The sequence below is a fragment of the Rattus norvegicus genome, chromosome 4 (genome assembly GCF_021556685.1).
Source record: "Rattus norvegicus strain SHRSP/BbbUtx chromosome 4, alternate assembly SHRSP_T2T, whole genome shotgun sequence".
NCBI lineage: Eukaryota > Metazoa > Chordata > Mammalia > Rodentia > Muridae > Rattus > Rattus norvegicus.
In genome coordinates, this window is record NC_141537.1 from 122,051,095 (window position 1) to 122,072,812 (window position 21,718).

The window sequence follows — 21,718 nt, forward strand, 5'->3', positions numbered from 1 at the left end:
AAGAAAGGGCTGGAGAGGTTTCTCAGCATTTAGGAGTGCTTACTGGCTCTTGCAGAGGACCTGTTGGGCTCCCAACACCCACAAGGTAGCTCACACACATCGGTAACTCCAATTCCAGTGGACCCAACATCTTCTTCTGGCTTTCTTGAGCTCTTACACACGTGTGCTCCTGGGGCATGTACACGCAGGCATGCACACGTAAAAACTAACAAATATCTTTTAAAAACAAACCTTAAAAAATAAATTCAACAACTTGGATGAGAAAGTTAGAGAGAATCTAAGATAAAACAAAACTAGAAGTCAATAATACAAAAATCTCAATAGACTGAATAAGGCGGGAGAGAAAATGTCAGCAACTGAAGGTAAGGTTGAAGGGTTACAGCTCTGACAGCAATACAGAGAAAAGGAGCAGCTTTTTTTTTTTTTTCGGTTTCCCCTCTGGAAACCTCCTATCCTTCACAGGACCAAGGGCCTCTCTTCCCACTGATGCCTGACAAGGCCCATCCTCTGCTATATATGCAGCTGAAGCCATGGGTCGCCCGCTCCATGTGTACTTTGGTTGGTGACTTAGTCCCTGGGAACTCTGGGGTTTTTGGTTGGCTGATATTGTTGTTCTTCCTATGGGGTTGCAAAACCCCTCAGTCACCTCAGTCCTTTCTCTAAATCATCTATTGGGGACCCCATTCTCAGTCCAACGTTTGGCTGTGAGCATCCACCTCTGTATTTGTCAGGCTTTAGCAGAGCCTCTCAGGAGACAGCTATATCAGGCTCCTGTCAGCATGTACCCCAAAAGTGACTGGGTTTGGTGACTGCATGTGGGGTGGATCCCCATGTGTGGCAGTCTCTGGATGGCCTTTCCTTCAGTCTCTGCTCTACACTTTGTCTCCATATTTCTTCCTGTGAGTATTTTGTTCCCCCTTCTAAGAAGTACTGAAGCATCCACCCTTTTATCTTTCTTCTTCTTGAGCTTTATGTGGTAAAAGAAGAGTCTTAACCACAGCATCCAAGATCACTGGGATACAATAAAAAGACTAACCCAGGGAGCCGACATGCAGACTGAGGACACAGAAAGTGATTTCAATGAAATTATAACAGAAACGCCCCACTTTCAGGAAAAGAAAAGAACATGGGGCATTCAAAAACCCAACCAGGCATGGCCAGAAAAGAACCCTCTATCACACTGCAGGTACAATACCATGACAACAGGAAGAACATTAAAGCTGCAAGGGAGATGCTTGAAAAGCAAGTAACAACAGGAATGGTGCCAGGCACCATGGCATCTGAAAGAAGAAATACACGGATGGTAATTAACAGGCACATGGAGCCCCACACACCAGGAAGACGTCACGAACTAAGGCTGTAGAGCAGCACAGATAAGCCTGGAAACAACAGACTCAGAACAGACAGAACAGACAGAAACATTACCACTAACATGTAGCTTTAAAACACAAAACAATGCCATCTATTTATGACGACAAGTCTGAGGAAGAAGTATTTCTTTCAAATTTCAGACAGAAAAGCATCTCAATAGAGCAGACTCAGGAGTTGACAGGTACTATCAAGGTCTCTTCCTAAGTACAATTAGAACTCTTTAGGTGTGTTGGTTTAAAGCCTCTATGGACTATGTGACAGTTCTACAGACTTGGGGACAGTTCAAAAAGGGTGGGCAAGGGGCTAAGCACCAAGTGCCTTGAGGCCAATGAGTGCAGGTTCCAGGGCTGGCAAGAAGCAAACTGAAGGAGCACACTAGGGAAGCTGGGTCACTGGCCACAATGACAGCATGGGAAGAAAAATAGATTAAGGCTCAGGAAAGGCCGCAGAGCGGGAAGGAAAGGGCTCTCGACCACTGCCCATCCTATTGCTCCATAGCGCAAATGATGCAGGCAGTAAAAGAGCAAGGCAGAGGCAAGCTCTGGCTTTCCTTTACTCTTTGGCCTTCTTTACAGTCCCTCCACTCCCCACTCTCTACCCATCCATCACATGCTGTAGATGTTCAAGAAGGAAGGTCTCTTCTTTGCAAACCCTCTCGTTGTTGTGAGCCCTGTGAGCCAGGGGATGACTTGGTAGCAGAGTATGTGCCTAGCACATTAAAGGCCCAAGGTTCAGTCCTTAGAGTCACATGCACAAAAGGTGCAAGACAGTAAACACTACATTATAGGATGTGTATGTAATCCCAGCATTTAGGAAGAAGGGTGGGGGAGAGTTGGGAGTAGGATCATGAGTTCATTAAGTGTCACAAAGGTCAGTGGCACCTTAGCTAGTTCCCACTCTCATCCTCAACTGAACTATACCAGCAGCCCTCACCTGGACTGTGCCTCACCACATACCCACAATGGGTGTCCAGGGACCCTGACTCTACCTCCTTCCTAAGACACTTCCTCACTCCTTCCCCTTGGTTCTCTTTCTTACACCCAGTGACCACAGAGATTCTCTGTTTACACTGTACGTGGTGGCCTGCACAGGACCAGAGCCTTTTTACCCAGGAGAGTCCACCAAGCCAGTTGGCATGGAGTCACCTAGTAAATTTCTATAATCTGCATTCATATAATAAATGAGCCGAGTCCTAAGTAAAGATGGACGTACATGCAGAACTCTAGGAAGAATGGTGACATTCAAAGAAACAAGGAGTAGAGAGTACATATTAGACAAAGTCTAGGCTCAGTGAATCATCATTTATTTTGTGTTTCACAGTTAGCTTTGTGACCATGTGATCTGTTTACTGCAGAGGAAAGATGATCCAGATATTTGGGTTGGGGCGTTTCCCCAAAACACTGCACAGAACCGTTCTGCAGGCTGTGTATGGTATGGCTGCTATGGAGGTGTTGGGGAAAAAACCTGCTTTAGCAGGACAGGGTAAGCTGTAGATATTCTTCAATAGGGCTAAAGGCTTAATGGTAAGCATAATGTATTTTGAAAACTCTGAAGAAAATGCTCTCCCTCATTTTAAGGGGAAAGCTGAAGTATCCCAATGTTTCCCACTGTGTGCCTTTGTTGGTCTAAGACTGAAAATGGATGATATAGAAGGGAATGGGTGACAGCAGCATCACATACATCACCAAGCTACTGTTATGTACACCAGAGGCTCAGGCCCCAGCCCTGGACCTCAGCAGTTAGCATTAGACAGCAGGAAGCTGAACCCTGGTGTGGCAGAGCACTGCCAGGTAGGAAGGGCTGGAGGGCATCCTGAGCAGGCCAGCCTGGAGCTGTACCAGATTATACTGTATTGGAGCCAAATACAGTAGAAACAGGACACAGAGGAGAGAGACACTGCTGCTAGAAGTTGGGCTCAGAAAAAACACTCTGATTTTTCAGTTGGGGAAGCAAATGAACTCTCTGACTTCAGTTGCTATCACAGGTAACCCAATGTGAGCAGACAGACCTCAACTCTGGATTGTGTTTGCTTCCTAGTAAGACCCATAGCAGAACTGGTGCACTTGATTGCCTCCCTGCAAAGCTGACCTGGAATTGAAAAGAGGTCAAGCCTAGCCACCTCGTCTCTCTGCAACGTACATGCCTCCAGGTGCCATAGACCCACAAGGGACAGCAGAATACAACTGAGTGTTCCAGAATTGGCTCCTCTGGGCAGTCTGTATGCAGCCAGGTCCATGGCGTGCATATGGGGAGTGATGTTCAGAAGAACCCACCACAAGTTTTCTAGCAGAAAACACCCAGCTGTGTTCCAAAGAAAGGGTTGTTGCCTTAGAAAGGAGGTCCAGCCCCAGGGCCTGGCAGTCCCATTGTTTTGCTTCTGACCTATATCTGGTCAGCTCTGGTCCCACATAGAGTTCACACAGCAGCCTGAGAATGAGTGAACTCAGTCACAGTGAAGGAATCCTCAGTCTAGAGTAATGAAGGCCCCTATACAGGCACAGCAGAGATAGCTAGCTCCTAAACCCCATCAACCTATCCTAAAAGGTTCTCTCCCTAGCTTCTGCTTACATTTAGTCCACACTTGCATCTAGAGAGCATCTATAAGATACAAGTCTTCTATGGAGAAGTCTCCTGGAGCCCATGCTCAAGTCACTTATACTCAAGGGCTCTGGCTGACTCCCACATATCCTGCGTGTGTATATGTGCGCGTGCCCTGGCAAGCAGCTCCAATGCGTGTCAACATGTGGGTCTGCTTTCAATTGTGCTGGAACAATCCTACCTGATAAACAAAAACAGATCCAAAATAACCTTTGGCAAGAAGCATGTTTTTAAAAGAAGGAGAAGGTCCGAATGAACTGGCAGGAGCAGTGCTTAGGCAAACAAGCATGGTGGAGCCAAGCACCAGCGGCACATCAAAAGCTTCATGGGGCTCCCTACGGACCTTGGCCATGGCCACGGGAAGGAGGCTTGAGCAACTTACTCTTGGCCTTTACAAGCTGGCCACCTGCTTCCCACCACTGTCTCCTAACACTTCATGTGGGCCACAAGGTCAGGTGTTGAGTTGGGAGCCTACAGGCTAGATCTCTGTTCACAGTAAAAGTGGGCAGAGGCTCTTCCAAAACTCCCCTCTGCTAGATACTTCCAGTAAGGTCTTGAGTTCTCAGGGCATGTTCAATGGCCTGGTGTCTCCTGATAGAAAGAGGTTTGGCTGGGAGCCACAACTCAGTGGAATTCAGCAACTTATCGTACACCCCTGAGCTATAAAGAGCAGAGGAGCAGAAGGTCCAAGCTGCTAGCCCCAGACCCATGACCCACCCCAGAGCATGATACCCAGTGTAGGCCACAAGGTACCTGATTGCCTGTCCCTGGAACATATCTTTAGCAAATTAGGTTCCTGAGAGATCCAAAGCAAGTTTCCATAGCATTGGCCAGAAGAAAGGGTCCTCATTGCTAAGTCCTTCAGGAAGGTATAACTGAACCATGTCAAACATTGCTCTTCAACGTAGGGTTCCACCACAGAGTTCTCCAGGAACTTCTTGTGCCAGGCCCAAATCCCTTTCTTAACTGGGGTTTTAGACTCTCTAAGAAGCAGATCTCTGTATGTCTACATTTTCATCTGCTATGATACCCCTTCTCCTCCTCTACATACAGTTTCTGGGATTAAACTGCTTGAATTGTGGAAATAAGTGGTCACTCCATGCCACAGTCTAAGTTAAGACTGAGGATGACCATGAAGGCCTGCAGAGCCCAAAGCTAAGAACTGCCAAGAATTGCTATAGGGCAGAGTCCCACTTAGGACCCACAGAGCAGCTGGAAAGACCAAGTGTAACATTGCCAAGAGTGCTTCAAACAATCACAGGAGCTACAGAGGTTAGGTAGAAGGTACATGCACACTGGAGCAAGATCCACACATAGAATATGGGATTTGATTTCTTATAGCCATGATTTCTCCTTGCCTATTAACGAACAGGAAGTACCTAGTTTTGATGTCTGAGGAAGAACAAATAGGTAAACAAGAGTGGATCATTGTCAGAGCAGAAGCCAGGAGTACTAAAATAATGTATCTACAAAGCATTGATAGAGAAGATGGAGCCCTGAGAAAAGGACAGAATCATCTATGTATGCACAGGGGGCTATAGACCACAGATCTGGTGTACCAAACAGCAGGCCATGTGTGTTTCTTGAGAAGGGCACACAGGCAAAGAACCAAAGGCTGGGAGTTGAAAGGGAAAACTGTTGGATGGGAAGCAAGGAGCTATGCTCGTGACAAGGCTGACACTTGTAGAGAAGGCCCAGTACAGTGGGACCCAGAGACTGGGCTACTTCATGGTAAGCCTCAACTGTGCTAAGCTCCAAGTGGGTCAGACTAGCCTGCAGATAGCAAAGAAAGCCATAGGCCCACCAGAACAGGGAGGACCCACCAGAAGCCTCCCCAGCAGAGAATGGCTTTGCAGTGGCTGGGCTGGGTGAGGGCACACAAGGGAGGTAATGGAGACATGGGAGAGTGAAACAAAAGTTCTTCTTTCTCTGACTCTATGTTTTTTCTTCCATAAAAGCCCCATGAGAAACTGATGAATGCTGACTTGTTGTAAAGAGTTAAACACCAATTACACAGACTAAAACATGTAAGCTCTTTGAGCTCCCTAAATTCCACTGTCTGTCACTCCCCCAAGATAGCCACTGCTCACACTGTGCTGTCTCCTTCCAGACCTTTTCTGACGCACTTGTATAAACTTGAGTATATGTATAAATGGAGCCAAGTTCTATGGTGCTCTGAAACCTGCTTCTGCACCTGGCTTTGCATTATTCCAGCTATTCAGACTCCTTACCGCAGGCCTTCAGCAAATCTGACAAGTCTCTGTCTCTATCTATCTCTCGATTCCAGCAGTGGGCTTTGCACACAAGTTGACTATTACTCTGATATCATTGGTACCTGGTCTGTATAGGCTTTGCCTCCACATTTATGGCCAGAGACTAATATGGGCTACGCTTGCTGTGCTGGGAAATAGCGGGTGTGTGTGAGGTGGGAGGAGCAGGAGAGTGGGAAGACAATGGTGAACACTGGCTATACAGCCCTGGGCAAATCTGGCTTCCTTTCTGGAAGTGCAGCTGCCTGAAAATTACCTGCTGTAGACTTATGGCTGTTCACCATGGTTTTCCCAACCCCAGAAAAGGAGACTCCAAGAATGATGGAGGGACTTTGGGTCATCACAAATGGGAAGAATAGTGTTGCTGGCACCCAGTGAGTAGAAAGTCAACGTCACTGCTAAACCTTCTACTTTCTATGGCTTAGCATAGAAATGGCCATATGCTGAAGTAAAAAGGCCTGCTTTTGGCTCAGCACCTGAAGGGTTAAGCAGCCTTGCTGCCCAGGCTGCCTGCCTGCCTGCCTGCAAGGACTGCATTAAGCAGGCCAGGAGATGGGCCTTGTTGCCTGCCTGCCAGCCGTATGGTTTGCATTAGCAGTGCTCTGCTTGGCAATGTTCCCTCTGGCAGCCTGCCTTCCCTCCCTGCCCCTCCACTCTCCGCCCCAGCTCAAAAGAAAATACCAGGATCCACATATAAAACCAGCGCACTCCCCTCCTGTCTCTTACCCCAGTCTTGAATCAAACAAGCTTTTAAACTCCTGACCTTCCGCCCAGGCACCCCGGTTTGTTTCACAGCGGCAGCAGCAGAGGAGGAGGCAAGAGGCTGGGAAGCAGGGGGCTGCCCTCTCTGTTACCTGGCCCTAGTAGGCAAGGGTTGCCTCTCTCTGGGGTCCCCAGAAGCACCCCCCATCTTTCAGAATGGGGATAGCTCCTGCAGCAAGAGGCTGAGATATCAGAAGCAGCTCTGATGGGTCCTCTATGGCTAGGTTTTTAAAAACTTTCCCAATCATCTCATGCTAGAAACCTAAGCGCAAGGCTTGGATGCACTGATAGAAAATATCCCAAACTTTGAGCTACAAATTTGTCTGTTAGCTTGCATCCTATCAAGTGTGTGTGTGGGGGTGGGGGGTGGGGAGTTCCCTCAGTCACCTCTACTTTGTTGAAACCTAAGCCACAGCCCTGGCTATAAACCCTGCTTATTTGTGGACCTTCAGGGATCTCATTCTTAGCAAGGGTACTGTTACCTCAGGCTAGAGGTCTGGGGCCAACATAACATGTCTCTCCCACAGCTCTGACCTTCACCAAGCCCTGGTAAGCTCACTTCCTCAATACTTTTAAGGCTCACCATATTGCTATGCCATGGTCTACAATACTTTGAGCTCCTCTCACCACAAGACCCTGGCATTAGTATGGAAGCCTGTAAACCTGGCCTCAGCAGCTCAGCCTCCCCTCAGAAGTCTCTGCTCCCTGAGACTTCGGATGTCTGCTTCACCTTGTAGGCATCCGTGTCTATGTGCCAGAGGGTGAAGCCAGTAGAAGGTGATATCAGCAGCACCAAAGCAGCACAGGCCCGGCTGGTCCTCAGCACTGTTTCCATATTTGAGGTCTTCACAAACGCTATCCTGGACAGGCAACCCAGGAAGAGGCTCTGCCACAGTTGTATGCTAACAGTTCAGTAACCTACAAGGCAGGCCCAGACTCCTGAGTGACCCTTGCCCAGAATATTGCCCAGAAATTGTTCATTTAAATATTCTGAAGAAAATTAAAACAAACAAAAACAAAAAACAACAACAAAAAAAAAACCCAAAACCAAAAATACCCAAACTCCGAATGGACAGAATTTAGTTTTTAAAAGAAAATGTTATAATGGAGTATTTTACTAAAATTTCAAACAAAAGCAGGCAAGTGTCTCTATTTTAATTAGGCATCTCATGTGCCTGCTCCCTGTAATTATTACAAGTTAAAGCCTGTGAACAATTACAGCAATGTTCACAGTGCTTTTATTGTTGTTTTATTTTATTTTTAAAGAGAGAATGTAAGTATTCACTTTAAGTGGTGCAGTGGTTTACAGACACTCAGGAAATACTCAACTCTCCTTTCAGGAGAAAAACAAAACCAAAGATCCCAGCTGAGGCTCAAAGTGAAACCAGGCAGGGAAGGGCTCAGCCCTCCTGGGCTGTAAGTGTACTTGGTAGGCAGCACTGGAGAGGGTCAGCCCCCAGCTGGCAGATGGGTTGCACAAGGTGAAATAAGGGATTGCTGGCATAGTACTTCCTGGGTCACGGAAATACTGGCTGTGCCCCAGTCTCTTCCCAGGGATCACTGAGTAGTTGGGTCCCTTGAATTGTAGAAGACTTCTAGCCTATTCTCAAAGGCAGCTCTCTTGCCCCTTATCACTTCAATAAGGCACTCGCTCGCTCACTCACTCACTCACTCACTCACTCACTCACTCACTCAGTGCCCTGTGCTGAAGAAGTAACTTCTGACAACAGCTGTGACTTGGCCTGGCTCCTACACAGAGCGGGTGTTCACAATGGGCTGAATGAACACCATGGGCACTGAATGAATTATTTTCTCTACCAGAGTCCTGCAAAGCAAACTAAGTTCTGACTCCTTCCCTGTGCAGACAGGAGATGCCACAGACCCAGTCAGATCTCCTAAATCAGTTGATAAAAATTTCCTCAGGCCAGCAGTCCTTAACCTTCCTAATGCAGCATCCCTTTAATACAGTTCCTCATATTGTGGTGACCCCAACCATAAAATTATTTCATTGCTACTTCATAACTGTAATTTTCTACTGCTATGAGTAGCAATATAAGTATCTGTGTTTTCCAATGGTTTTAGCAACACCCCTCGACCCCTGCCCGGGTCCAAGATCCATAGGTTGAAAACCTCTGCCTTAGATGCTCTCTATAGTCAAGATATCCATTCCTTGATTCCAGCTGAATGGAATTCAGGCAACTGTGATGTGACCTTGAATTTTTACAAGCAGACTCCTGCTGTTCTTACATGCAAAACGTGTTGGATTAGGGCCTACTGGGCCTCAAATTCAATGCCAGGAAAGGATAGGACTGACATCCCTGTTTGTGGGATTTACTCTTCATAGGGTAGGAGGCCTTCCTGAAAGGCAGGTGAGTACTGGGGAGCTGTGGTTACAGGCTGTCTGTGACAAAGGGAGCCTAGGAAAAGCAAAAATGCTCAAAGGCCCAGAGACACATGAAGCCCCCAGAACAGTTCTCTAGAGCTTAGTTCTGACTCACCACCCCCACCAGAGCCTCCTCCACTGTCCTTCCAGACAGCCGCTTCCTGCCTCTGCTCTTCGATAATCACAATCTACCAAGCAGTCCAGCTCCCAGCCTGCTGCTAAGGGAGCCTCACATGTCCATCAACTACTTTAGGCACCACTCACCTGTGTGTTCAAGCATTCCTGATGCTAGCAGGGACACTATGTCCTTCCCCCTAGTTCAGCAACAGTGCAGACATCTGAGGGTCAAGATTAGGTATTTACCACATTAGAAGATAAGGGATACTCCATCCACTGCAGGCCCCCCAGAGCTGATTATATTCAGTGGTCCACCCTCACCACGAGATTGCAGTGACATCTGGGGAGGGCAGCACTGGCTTCATGGAGGCAATCAGAGTAATTACTTGGACCACACCCTGCCACAATGCCCACTAAAGCCAAAGCATGCTTCCAATACAGAAAGATGGCCAGAGACTGCACAGAGCAGATGCTGCTAGGTGCCACACAGCACTCATGCCTGTATTAGGCACAGTCCAGCACTAGATAGCTATTGACTACTCAGCATAGCTGTACCAAGGCTACTTCTATTTGGTCTCCAACCCATGGCTGCCACTCACTTCCCAGCACAGAACCTACTTCATGTGCCAAATTGTAGTCCTGCCAACTCTCAAGTTACCGGCAACTCACATTTTCCTTGGTGACACGTCATATGCCATGGCTGAAGGAGGGCACAGCAGCCCCAAAGCTATGGTGCAGAGTTTGTAGTGAGTTCTTACCCACCATACTTCAGAATCTACTGTGAGCTAGCCTGAGTCAGAGCTTTCCTGGCCACCTTCCCCATCATGGGAGGAAAGTAATGGTGAAAAGGACAAATGCCTTCAGGCCCATCTGGATGCTGTCCTCATTAGGAAGGCAGCCCAGACTGCAGAGGAATGACTCACCTGTGCTCCAACAATGGGATGCATACTTGAGACCTAGACTTTGGGCTCTAGCAGGGCATGATGCCCAGGGGTATATACGAGCATAGTCCTCCATGAATGCTATTTCTGACCAAATCACTATCCTGACCTAGAAACAAAAACCAACTTAGTCCCACTTAAGCCTCACAGGACAGCAGATCTTGCTTTGTGTTAGGACATGCAGGTGTAATGGCCACTTGCAAGTCTGTGAGGCTCCCCGGGCTGGTACTCTACTAACAACAGCTTGTATAAAAGATATCCACTTGGAGTGATAGACTCTCCCGCCACCTACCTGCTTAATAAGCATCCACTGGGTCACCAGTAGGGGATGGCAGAAGCTAGCACATCCTGTAGTGCCAACCATAGGAGCAGTGACCTAATCTAGGCAATGAGGTGCCAAGTATGGGACCTGCTGAGCCATTGTCATGGTTTTTGTCAACTTGATACAAACCATACTTGAGCAGAGAGAACCTCAATCTCCATCAGAATGGTCTGAGGGCATATTTGTGGGACATTTTCTTGATTGCTGATTGATTGATGTGGGAGAGCCTATCCCACAGTAGGTAGTGTCACCTCTGTACAGGTAGGCCTATGTTGTATTTAAAAAGTTAGCTGCACAAGCCAGGGAAGCAAGCCAGTAAACAGTGTTTCTCAAGGTTTCTGCTCCAAGCTCCTGCTGTGTCTTCCCCTGATGATAGACCAAAACTTGTAAGACAATAAGCCCTTTCTCCCTTAAGTTGCTTTCGATCAGTGTTTTCTTAGCAAGAGAAAAGTAAACTAGGACAGCTTTGTGATCCCCACACTCTCATTTGAGGATGATGACATCTCCCCACTGTGTGGCACACAGGTAAGTGACCTGTCCATGTAGAAGTACAAGTTGGGCAGCATGACGCTACAAGCTTTGACCCTCTTACACACTGCCCCTCAGCAGAAAGAGTGGTGGGAAGTATGAACTCAGACTGTAGGTGGACAGGGGATGGATGGACCTGCACATGTCTCCCAGTCCACCCAGGCAGTGCTCTCACTGGCAGGCAACCATAGGGCTTAGACTCTGGTGGGTGGGGCTGGATCTGTAGTCGGGTGGGGCTTAGGGTCAGACAAGACTCTTCAGCAGTTTGGTTTTAACTGTGGACTTAGACCTAGAAGTCCAAAGATATTTTAAAGGACTAGTGAATGGGCTACCAAGGCAGAGGACAGCACTGCTCCTCCAGGCTTGCCCCCTCCCAAATAACCCAGGTTGTAGCTGCCACATCTCCCATACTGAAACTGCAGCCCAACCTTGGCTCTCCCTAAACATAACCATATGTACTCAACCCCAAGAGAACAGGGTGGACTTACAGTTGTAGGACCAGGCCCTTCAGATCCTCCCTTGGAGCACTGTGGGCCTCAGCACTGTTGCTGAAGGCAGACTATCAGATCATAGAACTGTGCCCAGAAGAAAGGGAGACTGCCTGGATAGATAGCACTGGAAGGGTGTGGGCACCATGGAGGTACAGGTTGGGACTAGTGTCAAACTGCAGTTGACACTCAGGCTGATATGGTGCGATAGTTATTGAGATAGAGGGTTGAGAAAGCCTTCAGGATTTCCACAGGAACAAAACTTGTACAAAATGCTGGAGATGACTTCAGATGACAGCAGAGAACCTTCCTCCCTGCTAGCTGCCTCCTAAGATTAATCTCTTACCCTCACCTGTCACTGTCCATTCTCAGCCAAGCCCTGCTCAGACCACAGGATATTATAGCCTCACGACAAATGTGATTCACATTCTTAAGACAGAAAGCAAGTCACAGGCCAAGTCTCATGAGCCAGCATGTACTGGATTGTTTGGTGTGTAAAGCTCAGAGCTGTAATTCTCTAAGGACCAAGTGAAAAGGATTATGGGGTGTGGAGGGGAGACAAGATGTAGGGCTTTATGTGAAGTTGATGGCAGAGACAGAGCCAAAGAATAACAATGGCAGAGACAGCCAGCCCTACCCATAGGCATACTGTGTAGATCTTGTCAAGTCACCATGGACTAACCAAGGAGAAACAGTGGCCTCAAGATGTGATGTAACTGTCCCATGGAGTAGAAAGGAAAGCTTCAAATACAGCCTATGTGTCTAAAGTCTGTCTTGCTGCCACCCATGTTTCTTGCCCAACCGCTACTCTTCTACCTTCTTTTGGCAGAGCCCAGCTCTCCCAGAGAACTCCCTGAAAGCCCTGCAGCTCTGAGGTGCCCATGTACTGCATCTTGAGCTCACACTCCCGACAGCTGAAAAGAAAGAAGGCTCTGCTCCTGTCTCTTGGCATGCTTCCAGATGAGTAGACATCCTTACCTGGAAGGCTTAAGATGTGGCTCTCACAAAGCCCAGTCCTGAGGTAGGTGGTTCCCAATAGCCCACAAGTCTTATACTTCTAGGCCCTTCTTCCCGACTCTGTCCTCTTTCTTGTGCCTCTCCAGGGCTGGCAGTTGATATTTATCACCGTCCGTGCCCAGGCATTACCTCCTTCCTCTCTCCAGTGTCTGAGGAAGGAGAAATGCTGGTTTTCCAAGCCCCAGGACTCCCATTTCAGCTTTGTCTCTCACTGACAGGGGAGGGCAACCCTGACCCATGAGATTGAGCCTCTGGGATAGAGTAGCATTAGGGATTAATCCCAGGAGTATGCTATCTCAGGTTTGAAGGAGAAAGGAGGTTTGAAGATAGATGTATGAAACAGAAAGTAGGATGACACAGAATAGGCTTTATACGTCAGACCTGAGCTAAATCTGCAGAGGGTCTCCCAGATCTTGTGACAAGACTGACCCAGTTCCTACTTTACTTGAGGCAGACACTGAGAGCACCATGTGATCTTGAGAGGCTATGAATATGACTTAGGGGATGAAGTAGCAGTCTCAAAAGCTTACAGTCTGCTGTACCATGTAGAACAGTGAGGACCATGGGTTACATGGCAGGTCAGACACCTTGACATAGGCAGTTGGCTGTGTAAGGTCTTTCTGTCAATACTAGACAGAATTAAAAAGTGGAGCAGGAGGCAGGGTGAGGGGAAGAAGTAGTGGCAGTGGCCTTAGTGGATTTGAGGAACCTAATCCTGAGCACAGCCAGGGCTGTATGGCCACAGTTCACCCACGACTGTTCCAATTTCTACCACTGCCTCCCTCCTGTCCTGCTATTCTACCAGAGCCAGTAATGATCTCCAAGCCCATGCATCTGGCACCCCCAGGCACATGCAGACCTGGAGAACGGACTCCACAAAGCCAATCCATGAAAATATCAAATTCATAGAGAGGCTTGCCTTCCAGCATGTCTCTTCTAAAGCAGAAAGCAGTTAGCAATGAAACCAGGATATAGCTTCTAGATGAAAATCAGAGAAAGAAAGCTACTTCCTAGACCAGGGCCCAAGGAAGGCAGCTGTTTAACTCTACACACAAGATGACAGTTTGCTCCTCTCAAACAAGACCACAGGGTGACCCCAGGGCACATCTCTACCTTTCCTTACTGATAAAGCATCAGGATACTGCCTCAAGGAGGAGACACAGCCCCAGGAGAAGTTAACATAGCCTCCAAGGGCACTCACTGTCCAATTCCAACCAAATGCTGACTGAAAATCAATTCAAGTATTTGCTCTAAGGATTTTACTCCTATAAACCACATATTTTGTAGAGCCCACCCTGGGTCTAGTCCTGAGGAGTCAGCTAGGAGCTAGGAGGTCAGCATCAATATACACGAAGGCTCAGAGACATATGTTGTCACAGCATAACCAAGGTAGAAGCAACCATGTCCTGTGGTGTTGAAAGTCTTCCTGTTCTTCTCTGGGACTGAGTGGGTATGAACATGACAACTTGGAGGAATGTGCTATCAAATTCCAACTCTCTACATGTTTCATGAATTAAATGAGTATCTAAATATGCCATTAATACATCTCACCATTATGTGTCTGGTCTTGGCTGGCCACAGCTGTTTGCAAAGCACATCTTTTTTTTCAGTAAGTCTATTAGTAGTCCTTGGAGACCAGTATCTTTACAGCTAGGCCATATCACATTTACCTCTCTGAACCCACAACTAGAACTCCACATGTGACACTAAAAGGCAACAAAGAGCCAAAGATGTTAACTCAGACACTGCCATTTCTGGTGCAGAAGCCTTGTCAAGCACTTCTCCAATCCTTCCACATCCCCTGCCCTACAGCTCTGTGCAACTTGCCTGGGCCCAAAGAACTGGAAAATGTTAGGTATAGGTTTTCTGAAGGCCTAACATGCTCTTTCCCATGTCTGTAGCTTTCAGAGTATCTGGTATTACAGCCCAGTACCCAATCACTACCAGGAATATGACTCACCTACAATCTCCAGATAAAATTTCACCAGAGGGATCCCCCAACCTGTAGACCAAGATAGCCAGAAAGCTATGACTCTCAGGATGTTTGCTGTTTAAACCTCTCTGGGATCTAAACGAAATTTCCACCCCCACCTCTAGCATTTACTCCTTGTTCCCCAACATTTCCTCACTCAGCTAATCAACCCCAGCTGGGAGTGGACATGGCAGCAGAAGCAGGCCACAAGGTATGGCCAGGGGAATGCACTGTTTATTTGAAATGGCCATGTCCTTCCTCCAAGGGAGTTCGCGCGGTCAGATGTGTCTGCATCGATTAGTGGAATCTGACAAGGATGGCACTGTGCATTGGAAGAAGGCCACAGTTTATGATTCCTTTGTGCTTGACAGGCTTGACAGGCACTGGCCAATCAGAGCCCTGGAGGGGTGATAGGTCAAGAAACTGAGATTCAGGCTCTGAGGTGAGCTTCTGCACATTTGCAGCCTATGAGCCCTCTGCAGAGAATGCCAGAATGTCCACAAAGATTCTGGGCACACGACAGGCCTAGGGATAGGACACCAGCAGCCCTAGCCCAGATCCACCTCTGTGCTCAAGAGTTGTCATAGTCAGTTGTCTCTGTCTCTCTGTCTCGCTCTGTCTCTGCCTCTCTTTCTCGCTATCTCTGTCTCTGTCTCTCTCTGTCTCTGTCTCTGTCTCTCTCTCTCTATCTCTGTCTCTCTCTGTCTCTCTGTCTCTGTCTCTCTCTCTCTCTCTCTCTCTCTCTCTCTCTCTCTCTCTCTCTCTCTCTCTCTCTCTCTCTGCCTCTTCCTGTCCAGGGGTGTTGCTAGTACAACAGTCTCTGACATATAGGGTATGTCATGTACACCAGGGATCTGTATCAGTAAACAGGAGGAGCCCCCGCACATCCTTTTTCAACAAGTCCACCTCACCCCAGCATCTTCTGAGATGCCTTACTGGATCCACTTGACACACCCTAATGTTTTCAGCAAAAGGGTGCCCCACTGCAGTTGTGCTTCCTCAACAGCCTTCTCCAAATTTCAGCAGCCTTGGCAGTCACAACATCCAAGAAGCTGTGGAATAACCACACCCCAACAGCTCTCCCTGATTTGTTCCTTTCTCCTCTCTCCTTACTTGAAGCAGAAGAGAGAAGGTTTCATCCTCCACACTGTGTTTGGCAATCTTAGCTAAATATTCAAATATATTGCTTACAAGTTCTGGTTTTTTTTGACCAGTAAGATCACTGACATGTCCTCTGGGGGTGCAGGTATACCACAGCAAGAGAAGAGTTAGATGTGCAGGTGCTAAAGACCTGCCACACGCCAGACGCTACAGGTTAGGATGTGAATGGGTAAGTTCTACCTTTATAAATGTAAAAAGGGTGGCCAGGGATCTTAGCACATGTCCTCACTTAAGTGTCTGTTTGCCCACCCAAGAGGAGGGTATTAGACAACCCAAGGACCCCAGATCAAAGCTCACCCCCCGAGAGCTGTACTGTTACACTTCTTTCCTAGCTTTAGCTCCTCTCTCAAGCTGCCAACGTGTCTTCCCAGGTTTGAAGGAGATGGTCCAGTCTGGCTCCATGTCTACCTTGCTGTCACAGAAACTATTCAGAAACTCAGCAACAATTTACTTTTGTTCCAACTAAGGGTTAGCACATAGTCACAACTCTAGTCTTGTTTTTGTTACATATACTTTAGTTTATTTTCATAATTTCATGCTTTATTTTGTACAGTCTGTGTGCTTTTAACCCCTGGCTTAAAATGGCTTTGACTTATGTGCTCTTCAGAGGAAGATCTACACTAGGGGAAAAGAAGGGGATTTTTATCCACAATTATCCTTGGGAAAGAATACAGCCTGGCTGCGCCATCTGACTGCACCATCCAGAAGTCCTTGGATTTATAAGAAATCAGGCTCCCCAGCCCCAACCCCAACTGGGTCTCCCTGATTAGGGAATTCTTCCCTGTGCCACCAGCCCTTCATATAGGATATAGCACTATTCATCCCTGACCCTAGAACATGCAATTTCCCTGTCCAACACAGAGCTTACCAGAGGTGGCACAAGGCACAGGAATAGGATGGCCCATTCTTGCTCAGGATGAGGACTACATTTTTGACCGGCTTATGCAGTTACATGCTCACTTGCTGTGCCAGCCTGGCTAAACCGTGGTGCTTAGACATAGGCAGATTATCTGCAAGGTCTTGTGCTAGGTGAGCATTCCACGATGAGCTATAGTCAGTTTCCTCCCCACTTTTTCTGTCAGAGACAGGATCACATTAAGTTCTTTGGCCTTGGCTTCTTTAGTAGCTAGATTATAGGTGGGTGCTACTAGGCCCAATTAAGTAACCTTCTAAATAAGTCATTATCAAGGCCATCCAGGCCACAGTATCTGAAGGAGGAAATGGAACTTAAGCCTCCATTCTCAAAGGGCTTGCAGGGCACCTTCTATGTCACTGAGAATGCAGAATGATCTGTATTTCTAACAGTGAACAACTCTTCACCAAAACCATGTGTGATTTAAGATTCTCTTAGATGCCTTCCGCTGAGGCAGCCATCTTCCAGTAACTCGCCAAAATGACGAACACTAAAGGAAAGAGGAGAAGCACTTGTCTATGTTCTCTAGACCTTTTAGGAAACATGGAGTTGTTCCTTTGGCCACATACATGCGAATCTACAAGAAGGGTGATATTGTAGACATCAAGGGAATGGGCACTGTTCAAAAAGGAATGCCCCATAAGTGTTACCATGGCAAAACCAGAAGAGTCTACAATGTCACCCAGCATGCCGTGGGCATCATTATAAACAAGCAAGTTAAAGGCAAGATTCTGGCCAAGAGGATCAATGTGCGGACTGAGCACATCAAACACTCAAAGAGCAGAGACAGCTTCCTGAAGCGGGTGAAGGAGAACGATCAGAAGAAAAAGGAAGCCAAAGAGAAGGGCACCTGAGTTCAGCTGAAGTGCCAGCCTGCGCCTCCCAGAGAAGCCCACTTTGTGAGGACTAACGGGAAGGAGCCTGAGCTGCTGGAGCCCACTCCATACGGACTCATGGCCTAATGGACACAAAGGAAATAAAGGACCTGGACTGCAAAAAAAAAAAAAAAAAAAAAAAAGATTCTCAAAAAGGTGCCCAAGATCTAAAGACACACACACACACACACACACACACACACACACACACACACACACACACACACACGCACACACACACACACACACAATCTCAGTGCTGGGGAGGCCAAGGCAAGAGAATCACAAATTTAAGGTTGGGGTACAAAGCATAAAAGATAGTGTCACACGTACTTTTTGCCAACATCCAGAAAGCTTGGAATTTCACCTAGCACCCTAGGTTCTTGGCCACATGCTCTTAAGCTCACCCTACCCCTGAAGCCCTGAAGACTTGGTTTATTTTAGGAATCTCTTATGTGGGCCACCACTTGCATGCACTATACAGTCACTACTATGAGACTAGGGAAAATGGTAGTTCTAGAATCCAGGAATCCAGAGGGTTGAATAACAAACAGATGGTGCCACAGAGGGGCAGGCTACCTCACCACTTAGATAGAAGAGAAGACTTGAGAAAGGTTCACTAGACCCTGCTGCTTTGAAGACCAAGGGCCTGGTCTGTCTCCTACTGTTACAAGGGTGAGGGTTGGGACAAAGGAAAGTCAAGGCAAGACTGACCTTGAGGGCAGGGATCTCCACACTGTCCCCGAGGCTGATAGTGCCCGAGAGGATGGTCCCAGTCATCACGGTGCCCTGACCCTTGATGGAGAAGCAGTGATCCACAGACATAAGGAATGGTCCAGAGGGGTCTCTCGTTGGGATGGAAATCTGGGACTTCAGAAGCTGGAAAAGAAATGCTGCTATAAGCATGTATGCCACTGGCATCCTCCAGGGCCACCTTTCAAGCTGGCACAGGTCAGGGGACCAATGCTGCAACTTAACTCAGTAAGAAGAAGGACTTGGTTAGGCCTCCACACTGCAGCTGAAGCAGTTGTTACAGGACATCTGCCTTATGGTCCCTGTGTACAGTATCACCCTGAGCTGTAAGTTCCAAGAGTCTTCATTTGGTTTCCAGATGCCAATCAGGCCTTGCCTGCCATGCCACACCCCAGAGCCAGGCACCCACCCACAACAGGCAGACCTCTGTAGAGCTTTCTTCTGTATGGCTGTCTCCTCACCCATCACTACAGTCCACTCCCTGCTGTTAACATCACTCCCTATCTACTCTCACTCCACAAGGTCATGGACTTAAGAGATTTTTCTGTAGCTGGTACCATGCTTGAGGGAAAGGCATGTGAATGAAGGACAAATGGAGGGAAAACTCCAGGTGAAAGGGAGGAAGGCTGGCTTCCAGGGGCAACAGCTTATGCCTGAAGTTCAAGGCGAAGGGCTGCACAATGGAGCTTTTGTGCCCTTTGCCAGGCAGGCCCTAACAAATGGAGATCTAAGTTCACTGGATCCTGAGGCTCCTGAGGTCTGGGCTTCCACCTTTCCCTCATGGCTGACTTTCTGCATGCAATAGTGCTACTGGCCAGCGTTCCTTGGGCGACTTATGTGCTCAAGGTGCTGTCAGAACTAATAACTATTTTTTTAAAGAGCACAGAGGCTCTTTAAGTTTTCTACTGTCTGATTACAGGAGAGAGTAGTATTAATGTCTAAGTATCATGGTCAACAGTAAGTATTCTCAAAGCACTGTCTTGTGATAATGATTCCTTTGGGAAAATAATGGAGAGATTCAAAACAGACTTGGTCTGAGATTTACAGAGACTTGGTCTGAGATGTTATACTTTATAGACATGTTTCATATTCACATTTCTCTAGATTTTGCTTGAATTATCCCAGGGTCCCAGACTTGTGTTCTCTAGAACTGACAAAATAACAAGAGCCTCTCCCAGAAAACATCTGCTCACATGTGAACTTAGCTTGGGATCTGGGTGCAGGGGACGCCAACAAATTCTGACCATGGTCTGGGTCTGAGTTGCCACTGAGATAAGCAGGGAAATAAACGATTTGTACTCTTTCTGCTATCCCTGATGTAACGTAGGAAGCTCAGGCTGAAGATAGAAAGTTCCAGGCCAGCTTGAGCTACTTAAGGAGCTCCTACTCTAACAGAAAGGAGCAGCAATAGTAAAGCTGGCCATACTAACTTACTTCATACAGTAGGAATGAAGGAGGGTGATAGGTGGGGAGACTCAGCCCTGCAGAAGAGTCCTCTCAAGAGGAGCTAACATCTCCAGGAGAAGCTGACATTCCACACTTGCCTGTCATGAGTGCTTGATGGGGGGAGGGAAGGACACATGACAGATGAGGCCTGTGTGATGTCCAGGAGCCTGTATCCCAGGCAAGGACAATTCGTGCAATCAAGACCATAGATGAGGGTTTTGAGGAGGGATATGCCCATATACTGCCAGGAAGTGACTGGGGAGGTCATCACACTTTTCTTAATCTCACTCTTCCTCACCTTCCAACTTTGAAAGTGTTGCAGATCCAGTATGTAAAGAACTTAAGTATGGGACCTGGTGAGCCAAGTCATGTCACTGTTGTGGTAAACATATCACTCCTAGTAACTCAATTAGCCTCATAGCATCTCTGTGGTTCTCCCATTACCTTCCGCACTGCACCTTTGTTCACTCGTGGAGTGAGTTATCTAACACAAACACTTCTTGTGTTGTTTGACATAGGGTCTCACTAAGCAGGATGGCTTCCCATCTCTCAACCCCACACCCATGAATCTCTTGAGTCCAGTCAGAGAGCAGTAGGTGGGCCAAGACCAGCACACATTCTAGTTTCTGCACCCAGCTGAGTGACTGAGCTCTGTGAAGTAACTGCACTTCCTCCTCATTTCCTTCCTTCACATCACTATCCATACTACCTTGAACACATCCCTGTCTGCTGGCCACCTGCCAGGGCAGGGGAAGGACAAGGACAGTGGTCAAACCAGTATTCACCAGGAGTGCTGGGGTGATGCCTAGATTGAAGCCCCATTCGCTGGCAAGCTGGTGAGCACTATCACTGTGCTGTGCTTCTGCTATGCTCTCAGCGCCCTGCTCACGAGAAGGAAACAGCACGGGACTACCTGGATGACTGGGCTCCCTGTTTCTGACATTGCCACTGAGCCTGGAGGAACAGCCTGAGCCTTAAGCCCATAGTTCTACAAAATAAAATGCCTATAAATGTGGAGGCTGCCACAACGAAGGCTGTGCTGCTCCAGCTGCTAAGCTTTAGTTGGGGTCTGACTGGAGAAACCTGTGCAATCTGGAGGACAGGAATGGAGTCTGTGATCAGATATGCTGTACAAGGCTGAGTCTCCGCTGAGAGTGAGAGGAGGGGGTGGGGGAAATGGCAGGCTTCAGGGACAGGTAACAGACAAAGGCACTGCTTTGTCTGAATGAAAGTGTGAAAGAGAAGGGACAGAGTAGAGAACACAGTGGGTGGGAAGGACTCCGCAGAGTCCAGTGTCCAGGGGTTTTATGAAATTTTGGAGTCTCTAAGGGAGGTGAAGAGTCTGACATCAGAGTGAGAGAGGGGCCCTTGGAGACCTCTTGCTAGGATTGCCTCTCCCTCCCTCGTAGGCCTGAGTATAAGCTGACAATACCTCAATGAGTTCTGAGATGCCCTGTGGAGCTTCTGTTTCAGGGGCCTCTGGTCCCCCAGGCTTGGCTGCCACGGGAATAATCGGTGCACCCCGGAATCTGAAATGGAACAACAATCATCACTACAGTCACAGAGACTGTCAGCACAACAGGGCGCAGACCTGCAGAGTCAGTACATCACTGAGCATGCCACGTGCCCCTCCTTCAGTCTTCCGGTGAGCATGGGAAGGTAGCACCACTGCTCTGAATTGCCAGGTGAAATAGAGGTCCTACAAAGAAAAGAAATCTAAGGGATTCACCTAGAAGTTCAACTCCTCCTGAGCCTCCCCAGGAAGCAGCAGGGATCTAGGCAGGTCTTAGACTACAAGGAG

At 47.7% G+C, this 21,718-nt stretch overlaps 1 protein-coding gene across 3 annotated transcripts in view; it reads right to left on the minus strand.

The window, feature by feature from the left end:
• Eefsec (eukaryotic elongation factor, selenocysteine-tRNA-specific) overlaps positions 1-21,718 on the minus strand; it is a 194,743-nt gene that overhangs the window by 82,294 nt on the left and 90,731 nt on the right. For all 3 annotated transcript variants that reach the window (NM_001109249.1, NM_001398914.1, XM_087658810.1), the window contains 2 exon segments: positions 21,350-21,446; positions 18,433-18,597 (listed from right to left, as the gene is read on the minus strand). In NM_001109249.1, coding sequence (NP_001102719.1) covers positions 18,433-18,597; positions 21,350-21,446 — 262 coding nt within the window.